Source organism: Dipodomys merriami, unplaced genomic scaffold (assembly GCF_024711535.1).
Source record: "Dipodomys merriami isolate MVZ:Mamm:240054 unplaced genomic scaffold, mDipMer1.0.p SCAF_17, whole genome shotgun sequence".
Taxonomy (NCBI): domain Eukaryota; kingdom Metazoa; phylum Chordata; class Mammalia; order Rodentia; family Heteromyidae; genus Dipodomys; species Dipodomys merriami.
Genome location: NW_027203048.1, coordinates 1,881,969 through 1,902,888, shown reverse-complemented (window position 1 = coordinate 1,902,888; position 20,920 = coordinate 1,881,969). Strand labels below are relative to the sequence as shown.

At 36.4% G+C, this 20,920-nt stretch overlaps 2 protein-coding genes across 2 annotated transcripts in view; one reads left to right on the top strand and one right to left on the bottom strand.

Moving 5' to 3' along the window:
• Vsnl1 (visinin like 1) overlaps positions 1-5,420 on the bottom strand; it is a 114,256-nt gene extending 108,836 nt beyond the window's left edge. Inside the window, exon 1 of the mRNA XM_070025025.1 lies at positions 5,283-5,420. The gene's annotated coding sequence lies outside the window, so the exon portion shown is untranslated. The remainder of the gene's footprint in view (positions 1-5,282) is intronic.
• Positions 5,421-5,671: 251 nt separating this feature from the next.
• Rad51ap2 (RAD51 associated protein 2) lies at positions 5,672-9,892 on the top strand. Its single transcript, XM_070025694.1, has 3 exons — positions 5,672-8,678; positions 9,175-9,258; positions 9,774-9,892. The coding sequence occupies exons 1-3, from the start codon at positions 5,672-5,674 to the stop codon at positions 9,890-9,892; spliced, it is 3,210 nt and encodes a 1,069-aa protein (XP_069881795.1).
• The last annotated feature ends 11,028 nt before the right edge of the window (positions 9,893-20,920 follow it).

The following is a 20,920-nucleotide window of genomic DNA, read 5'->3' as shown; positions in this document are numbered from 1 at the left end:
TATATTTTTTAAAGTGATTATCAACTGGGTGCTGGGGACTCACATGTATAACCCTAGATACTCAGAAGGCTGAGATCAGTTCAAGTCCAGCCTGGACAGAAAAGTTCTTTGAGACTCTCACTCCAAAATAACTCAAAAAGCCAGGCTGGGGATGTGACTCAAGTAATAGAATGCCAGGTATCCAAACAAGCCAAACAAGCAAGCTGAACAAGTTTGAGACTCTGAGTTCTTATCCCAGTTTATTAAAAGTGATTGTCTATACTCAGGTTACTGTGAAATATACATGTTTATTGAGCAATTTTTTTTTGCCCCTCACCCATTTCCATACTTGAAGAGAAAGTTAAAAGCCCACAGTATTTATTTATTTATTTACTTTAAGTAAGTATACAAAAGGGATTTCAATTCAACATGTTCCTTTAAAAGTACAATGCATCTTGATCAGTATTACACCCTCTCTCATTCTCCCCCATATCTGTCTCGCAATATTTATTTTTAGTAGTAGTTATTTTGTATATCACCCATTTGGTATGTGTTTATATCAGTAATTGAGGATCTTGTCTATTGTATGGCTGGTGTCATGGAAACTCTGAAAATACAAGTGTCTACGAATTAATTTGTTTTTAATCAATGTCATAATGATTTATTGAGCAAGATGGTATAGATACAGCTAACCATTATATAATCTTACAAACAATACAATCGATATCTGAAATGCTATGTAAATCTGGCTGAACAATTACTTAGTATGAAGGTTTACCAGACGACTCTTATGAACTGCTTGGCATACAACAGCTACAGCTAGGTAGTATGAATTAATTTACATGGAACTGTAGCTGAAATAGCATAACATAGAATTTCATACAGTGCTATTCTGGAAACAGTTTTACAACTGGCTTGCTAGAAGGAAAGCTGTGATCTGTAGCACTTGCTAATGTCAGTGGTGTAAATACTTCCATCAGGACCCACTCTAAACTACCCATGGGAAATCAGTCAAATCAGGAGTTGGGAATAAAGGCTGACAATCAGCTCATCTGAATCTGTAGGAGCTAGATCAACGTGCTGAGAACTTCATAATAATGATCACAACTGAAATAAAAAAAAAAAAAAAAACTTCAGTGGGCACTGACTTAGGTGCCCAGAACTTCACTTAAAGCTTTACATTTAATTCACACTATCACCTATGAGTCTGGTTCTACACCACAACTCCCACTTACAGGATCTGTGCTACTAAAATGGTAAATATGTGTGTGTGTGTGTGTGTGTGTGTGTGTGTGTGTGTGTGTGTGTGCGCGCGCGTGCACGCGCGTGTACACATTGGCACCAGGGCTTGATCAACAAGGAATTTTGCTTGCACTTGAGATTTTTTTTTAATCAAGGATGATTTTTTTTTAGATTCTCAGATATCAACTTTCTGAATAGGTAAGATCATAGCTGTGAGTTGTGGGCCTAAAAGCTACATAATTTTTGGATATTATATATCTAGGAAAAAGTGGATTACAGAATTTAAACTTATATTGATTCCACAGCCTACTCACCTCACTACTAATATATTTTGCTTTCAGAATTTAAGAAATATATTCAGCATGGTTTTTATTTAATATGAACATATATAATCCCTTAAAAAAGCTGGAGTAATTCCATTGTGTATATATACCACATTTTCTTGATCCATTCATCTACTGAGGGGCATCTGGGTTGGTTCCTTATCTTAGCTATGGTAAATAATGCTGCAATAAACATAGTTGTGCTGGTAGCTTTAGTGTGGTCTTGTTTGTAAACATTTGGGTAAATGCCCAAAAGTGGGATTGCTGGGTCATAGGGGAGCTCTATGTGGAGTCTTTTGAGGAACCTCCATACTACTTTCCAAAGTGGTTGAACAAGTTTACACTCCCGCCAACAATGAAGTAAGGTTCCCTTCTGTGCACATCCCCTCCAGCATCTGTTGTTCTTAGAATTCTTGATTTTTGCCATTCTAACTGGGGTGAGGTGGTATCTCAATGTTGTTTTGATTTACATTTCTTTTATGGATAGGGAGGTTGAGCATTTCTTCATGTGTCTATTGGCCATCCTTCTTTCTTCTTCAGAGAAGTTTCTCTTTAAGTCTTTAGCCCACTTATTTTTCAGAAAGAATGACATTGCCCCATTTGTTAGGAAATGGAAAGACTTGGAAAAAATTATATTAAGTGAAGTAAGCCAAGCCCAAAGAAACATAGGTCCCATGGTTTCCCTTATTTGCAATATCTAGTATATGTATGAGTCAAGCAGAAAAGGTCAGATAAGGTGATATTAGGAAAATGAACCCTAAGATATGTATTTAAATGATTTTTTTCTTTCATGCATTTGTTTCTAACGCATTTATAAGATTACTTCTTTGTTGCTTTGTATGTCCCTCCCCCACAGTATAACCCCTGCTTTCACTGTATTTGATGTCGGTATAATTTGTGGAGGGGAAGGGGAAAAACAATTCGTTTAAATAAGGATACAGGTGGACCCGTTGCAACAATGAGAAGTACAAGTTGTCATGTCGAAAATGAACGTTACAACTTTGGTGGGGGGGGGGGGAGGATTGGGTAGGGGGGTGGGGGGAGGCTGGGAAGGGATGGGAAGGGTAAACAAAGGAGGAGGCTACAATGCTTGATAAGAAATGTACTCACTATCTTGCCCATGTAATTGTAACCCCTCTGTACAGTATTTTCACAATAAAATAAAAAAAAAAGAAAGCTTCTGCCACATACTGGCTCCCCTAGGTTAGATTTTCTGGCCTTCACAGCAATAAAATACATATTTTTGTTAATTATAAAAAAAGCTGGAGTAAATAAGTAAGATGTATCAATTTGCAATGCCTAACAAAATATGTATTGAGCAGTCAATCACAGCAAAATGATGAATCTCAGTCAAACAAAACTGTGAAAAAGCAATCTAAGTAAGTATAAATTTGTATGGTTAAAAGGTAAACATTATTTTTTTTAAAAGGTAAACTGCCACCCCCAAATCTTGAAAAGATTCTTGTGGAAAGTTAATTGAAAGAGTATACAATTATGTTTTAAAAGGTGTTATTTATAACTCCCCCAAATCTAATACAATATAGCTTTCATTTCAGTGATGATTTTTTTTTAATTGAGGCTGAACTGTGCTGGAACTTCAGATAGATGTAGTAAATAGTTGAATATCTCTACCTGAGTTTTCAGTACTTTGGGCTCTGGGAAAAGGTTATCTCTGACTAGCTAAACATGCAGAAAATATATTAATGCACTCCTGACATACAATTTAGACATGTAAAGGTTAGGAATCACCACAGAACATGAAGTAAAGGCTGCCACCATACATTAGGCAAATATGCCCACGACAAACCATGGGAAAACGACTGAGAGGAAGTACAGGTATAGAAAAGCAAGTCATTTTATGGAGGTAGACAAGGAGGAAAACTAGTCCCAATATATGCTAGATTTGGGCTTGACGTAACGGTAAGGAATAGTGGGGGCTGTGGAAAACCTGAACAAACTTGTAGGTCATTTAAATTCTGATTTTTCAATCAAAATAATCTGGCTTGCAAACCACACACTGGCTACCTCTATCAGGAATAGGGTGATGAGTATCTCATAAAAGTAAGCTTGGGGCTGGGAAGGTGGCTCAATGGTAGAGTGCTTGCCTTGCATGCATGAGGCCCTGGGTTCAATTCCTCAGCACCACATAAGCAGAAAAGCCACAAGTGGCACTGTGCCTAGCACTAGTCTTGAGCTGAAGAGCTGAGGGACAGCTCCCAGGCCCAGAGTTCAGGCTCCACAGATAATATTTGTGTTATAAGTTACTGTCATTGCTCTGAAGAAAGGTTAATTGTATGTATCAAGTTATTTCTATCCTTTCTTTTTTCTTAGTTTTGTCATCTTCCTTCCTTCCTTCCTTCTTTCCTTCCTTCCTTCCTTCCTTCCTTCCTTCCTTCCTTCCTTCCTTCCTCCCTTCTTCTTTTTCCTATAGTGTGTGTGTGTGTGTGTGTTTGTGTGTGTGTGTGTGTGTGTGTGTGTGTGTGCTAGTACTGCAGTTTAAACACAGGACCAGGCCTGGGCACTGTCCTGAGCATTGTTGCTCAAGGTTAGCTTTCTACCACTTGAGCCACTTCACTTTTTGATGGTTAATTGGAGATGTGTCTCATAGACTTCAGGGTCTAAAGCTTACTAGGCAGGCACTCTAATAAATTAGGCACTCTTTTAGCCCTTCAAGGTATTCTGAAATATTTTCCTATCTAGTGCTTTTCATTGACTGGATAAAAATGCTATATGTGGTATTTAGAGCTATATTTATTTAGAATAATTTTACTGATATTTCCTGACCCCCTGCATTCAATATGAATACTTTTGTTAATGGTTCTTATTATTTTAAATATATTTTAATTTTTGTAAAGAAGTTTTAGGCTTAGAGTATTTATTAACCACTTACATGATTTATTAAATTAAGCAAAATAGAGGTTTTTGATTACTGAGCTAATTACAGATTTATTAAGAAATATGTAAGAAAAAAAGACAGCTGTTTTCTGCTTTGTTTTACAAAGAATATGCATTGGACTTAACAAATGCAGCACTGGCATCCAGTAGACATTATGTTGAAAATGAGCTATACAACTTGTATGTAGCGATGGGAAGGAAAAACTGGTAGAGAGCAAGGGAAGGGATGATATTTTCCAAACAGAAATGTACTGCTTACCTGACTTAGTGTAATTGTAGCCCCTCTGTACTTCATCATTACAATAACAATAAAAAAGTAAAAAGATGCATTGACTACTAATCACAAAAACACCGATTTTCAAAACAACAAAAGGCATTATAAAAATTCATTGTTACGTGTGAATCAGTACTGGTTATGACTTAGGCTGACACTATGTCTAAAAGTCCAAACATAATTTTTATATCTTAGTAATATTATCCATAATAGGGAGAAAAGCTTCGACTGCCTATGTGAAAACGAATCATTGTCACAATTTTATTTGGACAATAGTCATTATTAGGATATTTAGTTCCCCACCCACATCATTTGATGGACGTAGACTAGCTCTTTCCATAAGTATACACAGGGAAGTGGAAGCAGATTTGAAGTGTCTCTGGGATGTTTAAAAACTAAATTAAGCAAAGGAAAACAACACAACCCCTTTCCCCAGCCGCAGAGCTCGGAGTGGGGTTTCCTTGGTTTCACCAGAGGCGTCCCCAGAGGAACCCAACCCGGCAACGGTCGCTTCTGGGGGGAAACACTAACTTTCAGCATTTTCAAGAATAAAAGGTTTTTCCACTCACAACTATGAGAGCCGAGATTCGAATTTGTTTTTCCCGTTCTGTCAGAAGGAAGACTTGAAACTTTCTGACCCGCTTCGGTGGGGCTTTCACGAAAAGGCGGCAAAACCCGACAAAGTAAGTGCGTGCCGCGGGCTGCGCTGAGGCGAAGAGCCGCTCACGCGCAGGGGTGGGTGGGAGGACTGGGCGGGGCTTATGGGGGGCGTGCTGGGGGCGCGTCATGGGCGTGGAAATCCACAGTAAGATCGCCTAGATTACAGCTAGGGGGCGTGTCGGGGGCGGGGAAAGGGAGGGTTCAGAGGGCGGGGCGAAGCCGCTCTGCTCCTCTTTAAAAGGCTGGCGCGCGGCGGGGACCTTGGACAGATCCCGGAGGAAGGCAATTCGGCCCCTCCATGTCTCTCCCTCACCCCTCGCCTCCGCCGGCCGAGCGGGAAGGGTCCGAAGACCCTGACTCCCCACCACCCCCTAGCAAACGTCCTCGTCAGGAGGAGGCAAGCGGAGTCTCCCGGGCGGGGTGGCAGCCGCCCCGGGTGCCTGGGGTAGAACAGGTGTGGCGCTGGCGGCCTAGCAGCTTCCCGAGGCTCCTCGCGAGGCAGACCGCGGGCGTGGCGGGCGTGGAGGGCGCCTGGGGCCCGGGTGTGGGGGGCCCGGCCCGGGGGGTGAAGATATGGAACGTGGCCTGGCAGAAGAGCGAGTTCCCTTTCTCCTCACGAAGTTGGGGTTCCGGATGGAGGGCCTCAGGAAGGCCTGGGGAACCTGGGCGGCGGGAAGGAGAGGTTTTCCGTGTGGTCCGCGGAGACAGCTCCCAGGCTGAAGCCAGGTCGCCTCGCACCCCCGCAGGCCTTATTCATGGAGTCGCACACCACACTCCCAAAGAGAGAGACGCTGTTCTAAAGTCCCCTAGTTCCGCAAGATCGCCCGAAAGCCCGTTTTTAGATGTTACCTCTAACGAGGAAGAGGACGAGAACAGATGCAGAGTTGACGGTGTCATGCCATCAGATTGGAAAGAAAATAGCATCTCCTCATCCGTACTAAAAATATCAAAGTCTCAAAACCTGCCCAGATTGGAAATTGCCAAACTCAGCTATTTTCGAGGTAGCATCACAACAAGTATCCTTGAGTTTCCAAAGGATTTAAATAGCAACATGTCCTTTGTCTATTTAAAGGAAATAGCAAAGAAAAAGAATGACAAATTGGAAGCATATGTTTGGGATTTCACAAACATTTACTGGTGCCAAAATAGACCTGATGTTGAGAAGCAAGAAGTACAGGATGATAAAAAAATTGTAGATGCAGAATATAATTTCCCTGACTATTTTGAAGGTATCCCGCAGTCAAACAGCAACCAAAACGCTCTTGAGAAGAAAAAAGGTTTGCTCAGTACAATCTATCACTATAGTAGTATCAAGTGTGTAAGAGACTCTAAAAAGAATTCCACTGTAATACTGGCAAATGCAGACTGGAAGGGAGCAAAAAGAAGCTGGGACAGTTTCATACCTGTCAGGTTGGAAAAATCTAAAGGCTGGGATAGCAGCGTTAGACATATTTTGAAAAGAAACGGGCAAAATTGTTGGATTATAGAGAGTTACAAGAGTAACCGCGAAAATATGAAAAACACTGGAGAAATTTTGAATTTTCCTCAACTACTAGAATTAGACTTTTTACACAATGATTATCCCTGTACAAAACTCACAAGTATTCATACACAACAATCAAATCCTCTGATGATAGGAAATGTGGGCAACCAGAAAACATTAATCAAAATTGTTCTGTTAAGTGATGAAGGACAAAATGGTATTATGTTACAGTTAAGATATACTATGGAAAATGACTTCCTTTTAGGCAACATTTTACACAGTATTACAGATGATAGTATTATAAACTGGTATGGAATTTTGAGGTGTGAAGGACAAATTAATGTGAAAGACAAATTAGTGATAGACAGAAATATGTTTATGAATATAAGGAATGCCATTTTACACAAATATTTACAATCTGGAGTTTCAGATGATTTAATTGACATTTTAAAAGCCAACATAATTTTTTTTCTAAATATATTTGATTTTTTATCAAGAATTGAAAATGATTCTGAATTACAATTGATAGTACATTTAAATTATCCAAAAAATAGTATAGTAGGGAATCACACAATAAGGATTCTAACTTTTTCGAGACCATTACAAAATAGCTTGAAACCTCTCTTAAAGAAAAGAAAGCTATCTGAAACTAAACAAGTTCTTGAGGGGCCTAAGAAACAAAACATTGATTCCATTAGCATGACCACTAAAAATAAATGTCTTCTTATTTTTGAAGCATACAAAAAATTTCCTCTTCCAATATATTTTGATGATGCAGGAAAAAACAGTTTGACAAATGTATTTAATTTTAAGATTACAAGTTGTCCTGAACAACATACTAATGTGGAAAGCTGGACTTGCCATAGTTACACTGAAAGAAAACAGGATCATGATACAGTCAGTCATTTCAATTTTAAGTATATATTTGAAAATTTCTTTAATACCAAGCAACAGGCCATACCCATAAGCCAAAACACACTACATAGTGAACAGAACAATACCATAACTCACATGTTAAATTTTGAGAACTTGCTGAGTGAAATAGAAGGGAAAAGATATAACTTTACTTTCCCAAAAGAGGTAAAAGTCACAGCATCAAATTTAACAAAAACTTTATGGGTTTATAAAGGTATTCATTTAGAAAAAGAAGAGAAAGATAGATTTTTTCCAATGGGACGCGTACCTTCTGTGCAGGCTGTTTCATTAATGAGTGAGAAAGTAAATGTGGAAGAAACCAAATTTGTTAGTCAAAATCACAGAGCTGACAAAAATGAATACACAAGTATTTTTCAAGAAAGTAAGCCGGCAAATTCAAAGCCGTTTCATCTAAAGACTGACTCTATATTGTGTGTTAATCATCAATTTGAATCTGATTCAAGTGAAGAGAACAATGAATGTTTTCAAGCCTCAGTGGTTAAATGTTTGTCAACAGAAGCTCTGACAATAGCAAAAGATTTTGAGATGAAGAGTAAATTTGATTTAGTTCTTGAAGAACTTTGTCAGTTTCATGAAATTAGTAAAGAAAATGAAATTCTAAGCACTGTGGAAAAACACAAGAGCCAAGGAAATTACATTGGAGCAAGTAATGATGTGGAGGAGGCAAAAATGGAGAGAAGAAAGGATTTGAACATTTTTGCTGCAAACAAAACATGTACAATTTCTTTGCCTTGTGATAAGATAGCCAGTCCTACTACACTAAAAAGATACCAAAGTTTATTTAAATGGAAAACGGCACCTGGAGTCAGAGAACGGGAAGTTCTCTCTGAGTATTGTTATCCTAGAAGATCAGAGAAAAAAATACTATATTCTGCTTCTGAAGAAGGTATGCATACACTTTCTATTTTTCTTTTTCTTTTTTTGGCACTAGGGTTTAAACTCAGGTCTTACAATTCCTTAGACCAGCATTCCATAGCTTGAACCACACACATCTAACCCCTGAAATTCACTTTAATCTTTTTTACTATAAAAAAGTTATTCCTTTCTCTTTTTCCTGTTTTAGACAAGCATGTTTTTTTAATGGAAAAGAATAATAGTAAGTAGAAGATGAATATTTATTAGCAAACACTATTTTGCCATACAGGGCTCATTTGAAATTGAAGAAGTGTTTTGTAAGGAGTTATGAAGAATCTTTCCTACTTTATTTCTCTAAACATTAATAGCCAACTGAAAGAGTTATTTGTGGAAAAATAGTTTGCTTATAGCATTAACATTTTTTAAAGGAACAGCACCCAAGCCCAGAGTTCAAGCCCCACGACCAACCAAAAAAAAAAAAAAAGGAAAGTTACATTTTGATATAACATATTAATCTTCATTTTCAGCTTGTAAAACTCCTTTACCTAATAGACATGCTTTTCTTCCTGATGAATGTAAGGAAGAAAAAATTAATGACTTATTGAAAGAAGGTAAGATCTTTAGTTAATTTTTTTCTAGATTATCTTTTAAGGTGATTGTCATATTCTTATGTTTTTAGCATGACAAAAATATTGTAAGTTGGTTTAAGATAAATACTGTTTCATACTTTTAGAAAATAGTCATAATTTACTGATACATATCCTAGCAGTAACAAATTGGTTAAACATCAAATGTTATTTAAAACACAACTTTAAAATTCACTTTATAAAACTGTGTTTTAATATTTGCATTGATATATGTAAGCATGTTTTTGTTAAGATAAACAGCCTGTATATAATGCTGATTTTATTTAGTTATTGCTTTAGCTTGGATAAATCACCTAACTTTTCTGAGCTTAAGTTTCCATATTTTAATTTGCATGTAATATTAAGTGAAAGTGTATTTAAAATGGCTAGTACACTAAAACATCCTGAGCTAGTCTTATGATTAAAGGTAAGTAAAGATTTTTGAAGCATATTGATAACTTTTACTCCTTTATGTAATTTTTGTTGTCTTTTGCTTTTAGGCAGTCATTTTTCACAAGGCATTGCACGGGTACGACCTCTTAAGACATGTAACCGACCTATCAGGATTGGTTTGTCAAGAAAAGCTAGACTTGCACAACTTCATCCCTACCTAAAATAAGTGAACTAAGTGTAAAAGTGTAAAAGAAGATCTTGGACTTTTGTATTTGAAAATATTTCACAATATCTAGAATTCTTTTTCTTTCTTTGGATCAATTTTTTCTTTTAGCCTGCAGATTTTATATATTATGATAAAGTATGAAGTCATTTTATGTGGAAAAAGTTTAGAGTTAAATGTTTCATGGATATTTTTATATCATATGATCAATATATGCATTAAAATCTTTTCACAGTCTTATGAACTAGATCTTGATATTATTATTATTATTGTTGTTGTTGTTGTTGTTGTTGTTGTTGTTGTTGTTGTTGTTGTTCTTCTTCTTCTTCTTCTTCTTCTTCTTCTTCTTCTTCTTCTTCTTCTTCTTCTCCTCCTCCTCCTCCTCCTCCTCCTTCTCCTCCTCCTCCTCCTCTTCCTCTTTCTCCTTCCTTCTCCTCCTCCTCCTCCTCCTCCTCCTCCTCCTCCTTCTCCTTACTTCTCCTTCTCCTCCTCCCTCCTCCTCTTCCTCCTCCCTCTCCTTCTCCTTCTCCTTCTTCTTTCTTCTTTCTCCTTCTTTCTTCTTCTTCTTTCTTGTTATTATTGTGTCAGTACTGGCACTTGAACTCAGGGCCTTGGCACGATCCCTGAGCTTATTTTGCTCACTGAAGCCCAAGTTCCATTGCCATTATTTTAGTGGTGGATTAATTGAAGGTAAGGGTCTCACAGACTTTCCTGCCTGGGCAGGAAAGGCTTTGAAACTTGGTCCTCAGATCTCAGCCCTGTAAGATATCTAGAATTACAGGTGTGAGTCTCTGGTGCCCGGCTGGACTTATTATTTTTATGATATATATGCATGTGAACCTTTTGTACAGAAGATTGATAACATTGATCAATACTCCCTTCTTCTTCCTACATAGTTCTGTGAGTTTCTTTGTGGGGGATTAGAAAGCTGGAGGGCAATAGGGAAGCAACATTTTAGGTTTCTAAGTCTTTGTATGGCCAGGTTTGGAGAGACTGCATGGGAACTGTGCCAGAAGACATTTTAAATCAAATTATTCTACCTTGTTCTTTTTGCTCTTGTTCTTAAAATGTAAAAGTTGGATGCTTTCAGATCAGTAGAGAAATATTCAAAGGATAAAAAGCCCCTTCAAAACAGGCTTCTTTTTAATTCAACCTTTGACTAAGTCTGTGACCTCGGTTTAAAGTAAGCACTCTTGGTGGTGGAACACTGAGCTTTTCTCCATTAACTTGGAAATGTTTGACTGGTAGTCAGTATCTTAAATATGCGAACTTCAGGTTAATATTAATCATTTTAGCTTAATTAGTTAGATAAAATGGAAAGTAAAAGATGCTGTGAAGTAGATCTCTAATTCCATCTAAATTGCATAAGAGAACCATTATATAGAGTCAACTATCATTCTAAGATAATTTTCTAATTATGGAAACATTTTTAGAGTCCTGTTCTAGTTTGTGGCAGTTTAAATTACTGAAATAATTTTTAGAGTAGAGACTAGGATATAAAGATGTCAGAAGGGCACTAAATTATTTCCTCCCCAATTTATTGGAAGACAAATCACTATTTGTAGCATCCTTGCTATACAAACCAGTTTAATTTCATTTTAAGGCTCAGGAGTGTGACACGACAGCACATTCAGGAGAACCAGTCACACACCTGCCCATCCTAAGACAAAAGAAAAACTTTACTGATGTAACTGTAACCTCTCTGTACAGCATCTTTACAAGAAAATAAAATTTAAAAAAAAAAAGAAGAAAAAACATGCGGCATAAAGCTCTCTTTAATTATGTTCCCTTAATTTGGTAAATTTTGTAATTTAGGGTACATTTAATTTGATAAAGTCTTGTTAGGTATAGTGATGCATGCTTATGAGTCCAACTACTGAGAAATAGGAGGATCACTGTTCAAAGCCATGTGACTAGCAGTAGGGATGACTTAAATATGTCAGGATGGATATATGTTTCTTCTTGTGCCAAATAACAGAACTATTTAACTGCTCCCTTCTGGAATTTAAAATTCTCTTCCCTATTCTTTTCTGTGTTGCTGTACTTTCTCCTTGGTTCAAATAAATAGCCAAAGCTTGGATCTAGGTGCTGTGCATTACCTATGCATACATACACTACATATGTAAGTTGATTTTGAATGATAAGTATACTTTTCAAAATTTAATATTCTATCTTTTATCTCATTTAAAGTTCATTTAAAGAAAACAATAGACTAAACTTAGATTTTTAAAAAATAATTACTACTTCCATTTGAGTCCATAATAGCTATCTACAAAAGTTCTTGGTATTTTTATTGTTTTATTTGAGTTTTCCTATTTCCCGTTTAAATAATCTCTAATTTTTTAATGATTCTTTCTTAAAAAGGTAATATTTAGATGTGATATTACTAAAGATTAAACCAAAATAGTGAATCTCTCTGTTATATTTTCAAGATATTTAGTTAATTTTCTTATGGTGAAAAAATGTGCTTTATTCTATATTTAAAATCCTTTTGATTTGGAGAATTTGATTTGTTTCAATAAGTCAGGTTTTGAGAGGAAGCAGTTACTGAAATTCCAGAAATTAGGACAAATTCATTTTTTTTGTAATTTATACATTACAGCTCCAGAGTTCACCCAGAGGTCTCCAGTGTCTTTGGATTGATATCTGCTTTTAAGTTCAATAGTATTTGTTTAATACAGTTGTGTCTTCATATGGTGAAATTTAGTTCTTTCTCTAAACCCTCCATGCTGAGACATAATTGTAAAGTAAATGAGACTCCTTCCTTCCTTCCTTTCTTCTTCCTTCCTTTCTTCTTCCTTCCTTCCTTCCTTTCTTTCTTTCTTTCTTTCTTTCTTTCTTTCTTTCTTTCTTTCTTTCTTTCTTTCTTTCTTTCTTTTCTTTCTTCCTTTCTTCCTTTCTTTCCTTATTGCTGATTCTATTTTTTTAAATGTTTTATCTTTGCCTTTCTGTCATGTTATCCTTTTTCTAAATAGTATTTTTAAAAAATACTCCATTTGTTATCCTATTTACTCTTTATAATGCTCCCAATTGAAATATTTTGTGACAAGTATCTCTATAGTAGTGGAAATTTTATTGCTCTCCACTTTCGTATACATTTTACTGTCTGTTTTCCTTACTTAAGCATGAGGTATATGAAGAATGCAAGATTGATATACATTTCAGTAATCTCTGGGATTTATTTTGCTAGTTTGTTGTACTGTTTTAAGAATGGGGAAAATTTCACCTTACTTTTGAAGCTACTTTATGTGTGTGTGTGTGTTTGTGTGTGTGTGTGTATACTGTACTTGAACTTAAGGCCTAGGTTGTATCTCTTAGCTTTTTTGCTCAAGGTCAGCATTTTATCCCCTTGGGCCACAGCTCCATTTCTGTTCATTTGTTTGTTGACTTACTTATTTTACTGGGCTCTTTGAGTCACACAGCCTTTTCTGCTGAGGCTGACTTCAAATGGTGGCTTCAATGCTGAGCTTCTTAAGCTACTTCTAATTAACTCTCATTATGTTTGTTTGCAAAACTATTAGTAATTCATTCTCATCTTGAAGAACTTTTGTGTAGCTTTTTAAAAAAACTTAAGCATTTTCTATATTTCGTTTAATTTAATTCATCCTAACAATTTACTATCATTCTGTTTTCAGATAATGAAAGAAATGTTTATGTTAAAAGACTTTCATATCTGTAAGCAGACTGTATAAAACTTTAGCTTCAAACCCAGTATCTGGCATGCACTAAATGTTTGTTACACCAAAATGAGGTACAATATTCTGCTTATTAACTTCATGATTGATAGTTTTTCTTTCCCTCTTTTCCCTTTTACTTTTTTGGTATGCAATATTTCAAGCTAATTCCTGGATATGCAATGAACCTAAAATGTGGTCATAGTTCTCATGAGTCTGATAACCTTGTTGGAGCTATGCAGCATTAATGCATTAAAAAAATAGAGAGAAGACATTTATTATTTTTCCTTAAATAGTAAACAAGTACACAGGATGAAATTAAAAAATAGAAATACTTATTTACCTTTATTGAATAGTATTATAATGGATATTTATAAAGTTGAGACATATATTCATATTAAAAATTGATTATTAGATGTACAAGAGGTTACAATACCATAAGTCAGGTTACAAATATAATGCATCAATCCCCAAAATTAAATCAGAATTAAATGAATTAGAATCCAAAAAAACTATAGAAAGAATCAACAAAACAAAGAGTTGGTTCTTCGAAAAACTTAACAAAATTGACAGACCCTTAGCAAACCTTATCAGAAAAAGGAGAGAACACACCCAAATTAATAAACTCAGAGATGAGAATGGAAACATCACCACGGAAACAACCAAGATTCAGAACATTATAAGGGAATACTTCTCAAAACTTTATGCTAATAAGTTTGAGAACTTGACAGAAATGGACCTTTTCCTAGCAAATATTGACATGCCAAAACTAAACCAAGATGAGTTAAACCAGCTTAACAGGCCCATATCAAGCATTGAAATAGAAACAGCAATAAGAGACCTCCCAGCTAAGAAAAGTCCAGGACCAGATGGTTTTACAGCGGAATTTTACAAGGCCTTCAAAGCAGAGCTCACACCAATACTCCTCCAACTCTTCAATGAAATTGAAAGAGAAAGCTCACTACCGAACACATTCTATGAAGCCATCATAACCCTCATCCCAAAACCAGGCAGGGACTCATCAAAGAAAGAGAACTATAGACCCATTTCTTTGATGAACATTGATGCAAAACTTCTCAACAAAATTTTGGCCAATCGACTTCAACAATTCATCCAAAAAATCATACACCATGATCAAACAGGATTCATTTCAGGGATGCAAAGCTGGTTCAATATATGCAAATCAATTAATATTATTCATCACATCAACAGGAGCAAGAATAAGAACCACATGGTTATCTCAATAGATGCAGAAAAAGCATTTGACAAGATCCAACACCCCTTTATGATGAAGGTTCTGGAAAAATTAGGAATCCATGGAACATTCCTCAATACAATAAAGGCTGTATATGACAAACCTACAGCCAGCATTATACTCAATGGTGAAAAACTAAAGCCATTTCCTCTTAACTCAGGAACAAGACAAGGATGCCCACTCTCTCCACTTCTCTTCAATCTAGTATTAGAATGCCTAGCTACAGCAATAAGACAAGATGCAGACATAAAGGGGATCCAAATAGGGAAAGAAGAAATAAAACTCTCCCTCTTTGCAGATGACATGATCTTGTATTTAAAGAATCCCATAGACTCCACTCCCAAATTACTCAAGCTGATTCAAAACTTTGGAAAAGTAGCAGGTTATAAAATTAACCCCCAAAAATCAATGGCTTTTCTATATGCCAACAATGAGAAAAGTGTGGCTGAAATTAGGAAAGCAACTCCATTTGTAATAGCCCCACAAAAAATAAAATAACTAGGAATTAACTTAACCAAAGAAGTGAAGGACCTCTATGATGAAAACTTTAAAATCTTGAAAAAGGAAATCAACACAGAACTTAAAAAATGGCAAAACCTCCCATGCTCCTGGATTGGCAAGATTAACATCGTGAAAATGGCAATACTTCCCAAGACTATCTACAAATTCAACGCGATACCTATCAAAATTCCACCCTCATTCTTCAAGGAAATAGAGGAGGCAATCCAAAAATTCATATGGAACAATAAAAGACCCCGAATAGCAAAAACGCTCCTCAACGGAAAGAACACTGCTGGAGGAATATCGATACCAAATTTCAAACTCTACTATAAAGCCATAGTAATCAAAACAGCTTGGTATTGGCATAAGAACAGACCTCAGGACCAATGGAATAGAATTGAAAACCCAGAAATGAACCTACAGACCTATAGCCATCTAATCTTCGATAAGGAAGCTAAAACAATAGAATGGAAGAAAGACAGCCTCTTCAGTAAATGGTGCTGGCAAAATTGGTTAACTACATGTAGAAAACTAAAGCTAGATCCTTATATATCACCCTGCACCAGAATCAACTCCAAATGGATCAAAGACCTTGAACTCAAAGCAGACACTCTGAAAACATTACAGGATGGAATAGGAGAAACCCTAGGTCTCCTTGGCTCAGGTCGAAATTTTCTGAATAGAGACCCGGAAGCACAACAAATCAAAGAAAGGTTGGACAAATGGGATTGCATAAGATTGCAGAGCTTCTGCAGGGCAAATGACATAGCTGGCAAGATCAATAGAAAGCCCACCGATTGGGAGAAGATCTTTACTAGCCATACAACGGACAAGGGTCTCATATCTAAAATATACTTGGAACTCAAAAAATTAAACCACCCAACAACAAATCCTCAAAGAAACAACTGCCCAATAAATAAGTGGGGGAAAGACTTAAAGAGAAGCTTCTCTGAAGAAGAAAGAAGGATGGCCAATAGACACATGAAGAAATGTTCAACATCCCTAGCCATAAAAGAAATGCAAATCAAAACAACATTGAGATATCACCTCACTCCAGTTAGAACAGCAAAAATCAAGAACTCTAACAACAACAGATGCTGGAGGGGATGTGGACAGAAAGGAACCTTACTTCATTGTTGGTGGGAATGTAAACTTGTTCAACCACTTTGGAAAGCAGTATGGAGGTTCCTCAAAAGACTTCACATAGATCTCCCCTATGATCCAGCAATCCCACTTTTGGGCATTTACCCAAATGTTTACAAACAAGACCACACTAAAGCTACCAGCACAACTATGTTTATTGCAGCATTATTTACCATAGCTAAGACATGGAACCAACCCAGATGCCCCTCAGTAGATGAATGGATCAAGAAAATGTGGTATATATACACAATGGAATTCTATGCCTCCATCAGAAAGAATGACATTTCCCCATTTGTTAGGAAATGGAAAGGTTTGGAAAATGAAGTAAGCCAGGCCCAAAGCAGCATAGGTCCCATGGTTTCCCTTATTTGCAATATCTAGTATAGGTATGAGTCAAGCGGAAAAGGTCAGATAATGTGATGTTAGGAAAATGAACCCTTAAATATGTATTTTAATGTTTTCGTTTCTTTCATGCATGTGTTTCTAACGCATTTATAAGATTATCTCTTTGTTGCTTTGTATGTCCCTCCCCCACAGTGTAACCCCTGCTTTCACTATATTTGATGTCAGTATAACATGTGGAGGAGATGGGGACAAACAAGTCGTTTAAGGATTCAGGTGGACCTGTTGCAACAATGAGAAGTACAAAATGTCATGTCAAAACCAGCTTTACAATGTCGGTGTGGGGGGGGAGGGGGGTATAATTGGGTGGGGGGAGGGGGGTAAAATTGGGTGGGGGGAGGGGGGAGGAGGGGAAGGGAAGTGAAGGGTAAACAAAGGAGGAAGCTGCAATGCTTGGTAAGAAATGTATGCATTATCCTGCCCATGTAATTGTAGCCCCTCTGTACAGTATGTTCTCAAATAAAATAAAATACAATTAAAAAAAAAACAAATATAATGCATCAATGCATCTTGATCAGTGTTACCTTTTCCATCATTCTCCCACATTACTTCCCTCAAGTTACATAGACCAATTTTTACATGATGTACATTGACTATAATGAATTAAAAATATTCATTTTTACAATTACATTCATGGAAAGGTAATTTCAATTTACATATTGTAGGGTATTGACTGAAATAAAAATAACAAAGTTTAACTTATTTAATAAAAAATGTCTAGTTTTATATTAAATATTAAAGCCAGAATGATACTAAATAACGTTTAAATTTGTGGGCTCTTGATATAAAACTCTAAAAAATTACTTTAGATTATCTTCTGGTTATTTTTTGATAAATTGCCAGGGCCATGTTTTAATATATAAAATATTATAAAAAGTCAAGTATTCATAAATATTTTAATAAATAAATAGTTAAGTATTTAAGATGTTTCAGAAAACAATCAATTTATACTCATGCCCTCATTTCTTATGACTAAATATGTATATGTACACAATTTTCATCCTAGTTTTGCTTATGTTAAACTCCAGCTTGAAAAATTAGTAAAAAAATTTAAATGGGGGGCTGGGAAGGTGGCTCAGTGGTAGAGCGCTTGCCTTGCATGCATGAGGCCCTGGGTTCAATTCCTCAGCACCACATAAGCAAAAAGAAAAAAAAGCCGGAAGTGGCGCTGTGGCTCAAATGGTAGAGTGCTAGCCTTGAGCTGAAGAGCTGAGGGACAGCACCCAGGCCCAGAGTTCAGGCCCCATGACCGGACCCCCACCCAAAAATTAAATGGATTGTTTTGAATATATTAAAAACCTAAAAGACAATCTTTCCAAATTGTTACTACACAAGATTAGAATAAGGATGTAAGATCTGACTTTAACTACAAAGGATTTTTATCTAACATTAATGAATCCCTGAAAATGAATTTATTATTAGTCTATTTTTAATCACATCTTATTTCTAAGTATCCACTGTGAGTGACAGTGTACTTAATGATAGTAATTAAACATTTTTCCTAATATATATTTTTTATTGTAAAGATACTCCACAAAGTGGATAAAATTACATGAGCAAGGTAATGAGTCCATTTCCTATCGAGAATTGTTACCATCTCCTTTATTATTCCCCTACCATCCCTTTCCTCCCCAATAATGAAACATTTTAAAGATTATTTGATGTACAGATTCAATTTTTTAAATCTTTAAATTTCGTAATATTGTTGGGCCCTCAGGAAAAATTTTCTTTTTGAAATGATAAAATTTGACAAAATATGCCTATCTCATCTGGAGAAATGAATTTCTTTCTGCTGATAAAGATGTGCTATTTTTTGAGCTTTGCTAATGAGATCTGTGTTAGATATCCATCTTTCTGATGTAATATTTAGCTCTGTTACTTCCTTCTGACTTTAATACTATGGCAAATTCTAGACTAGTACCTCTGTCTCTGACATATGGGGGTATACTCAACAGATTGTGTGTGGCTTTGTAGTGGAAAAAAGGAGGCAGGCAAGAGATGAAAATAAATGCAGTGACTTTTGGTTTCATTATACTCTGCATTTCCAAAAAAGGGTGCTAAACAAATACATTGAAAGTAGAAGGGGCACATTGTTGCACAAAAGTAAGGTTTAGAAGGCAGATCTGCTCCAATCTATATCAATTTCTTACATTCACTGCTTCCCACTTGCAAATTACTAATACTGAGACCATGGTAAATAAACTTTTAAGTCATCCAGTAGATTATCTGGTACATGATAGGCATTTAATAAATGGCAGTGAATAATATATGAGTGCTGTCCTGAAATGCTCTCTTTATTATTCCTCTTGAATATAAAAACTTTGAAAATCAACTTATTCATTCAAGAATATATATTAGGTAACTACCTAATATATAAGACATTAGTTATAGGCATTTAGGATACATTGGTGAATGAAACAGGTGAAGTTTCCTGTTCTTGTAGGTATACTTGTTAGAAAAGGCAAACATAAAGCAGTTAAATAAAACATACAGTATGTAGCAGGTGGTAGGCAGAAACAATGAAATAAGGGAGGAGGAGGCTGTAATATATAGTAAGGTGGTTTGGGTAGAACTCTTTGACAAATTAAAATTTAAGAACATATTTGAAAGAGATGAGAGAATAAGGTCTTGATTTATTATTTCAATAGATCATTGCAATCGTTGAGAAACAGCTGGTGGTAAGGAAAGAATAAGGAAAAGACTTGCTAGGGGATGAACAGAAGAGAGGCTTGGGAGATGGTAGTAGAAGTGACAAGAGCCACTTTATTGTGAATATCTTGTGAAGGTAGAAGCAAAAGGATTTTCTGATGTGGAAGTTTTGGAGAAATTCTGTGTGAGAAAAACAGGGTCAAGGACTGAAGAAATGTACATGATATTGTGGCTACCACATCAGGCTGGAACTGAGTGTGGAGTAGCTCTGAGGGCTCATATCAACAATTTGGCTTTTGACATATTGAGTCTGAGACGTTATTTAAGTCTTCAGGTAGAGATGTTGAAGATATACCAGCATGAAAAAAATCTAGAAATTTTGGAAACATCTTTGTTAGACACAGATCTGGGAGTCATGGTTTATAGAAGGAATTTAAAATCACAGGAGCGAACACAATTACCTCAAGAGAGTGTGTGTTGACAGAAGAGGATGAAAGACACAATTACCTCAAGAGAGTGCGTGTTGACAGAAGAGGATGAAAGATTCAGCACTCCACTATGAAATGGTCAGTGTGGAAAAGGGTGAAGATAAATAAGCATGATAGTAGAAAAATCAAGGGAACATGACATCACCAAAGCCAGCTGAGGATGTCAGTCCTTTCATAATATGGATGAACCATGGAGTTGAACAATATGAGAGTTATTGATGACTTTGAGCAGAACAGTTTCTGTGTAGTGATATTGGAAATCCTGATGGTAGAGAAGTAAGACACAAGAGCTGCCAACAACACCTAAAGGAAGTTTGCTGTAAAGAGGAGTAGAGGAAAGAGTATGGTAGCTAATAAAAGAGAGAAAAGAATATATTTTCAAACACAAGAGAAGCAATAGTGTTTGTATAGGGATGAAAACTGATAGGAGAGATAAAGGAAAGAATTGTTAGTAGGTCGAAAGAAGGAAGAACTGGATTTAACTGGAAGCCTAGTGGTTTCTTATCACTGGTAAGAGAAAGAGAAGGTAGGAGGATACAGATGTGGTAATATTCAAAATAAAGGAAGATGGTTTTCTGCTAGGATTGGTATTTGAGAGGGAGATAATGATGGAGCTTCCAAAGAGAGTAGAAACTGTAGTGTAGCTCTCTAGAAGATTAGAAGATTAAATGAACTCAGGATCTATATTTTGTTAATAGGGAGGAAGACGTATAATTTCTCTGTACTTTTTTATTTTTTATTTTTATTTTTGGGTCCGATCGTGGGGCCTGAACTCTGGGCCTGGGCGCTGTCCCTCAGCTCTTCAGCTCAAGGCTAGCACTCTACCACTTGAGCCACAACGCCACTTCCGGCTTTTTTCTTTTTGCTTATGTGGTGCTGAGGAATCGAACCCAGGGCCTCATGCATGCAAGGCAAGCGC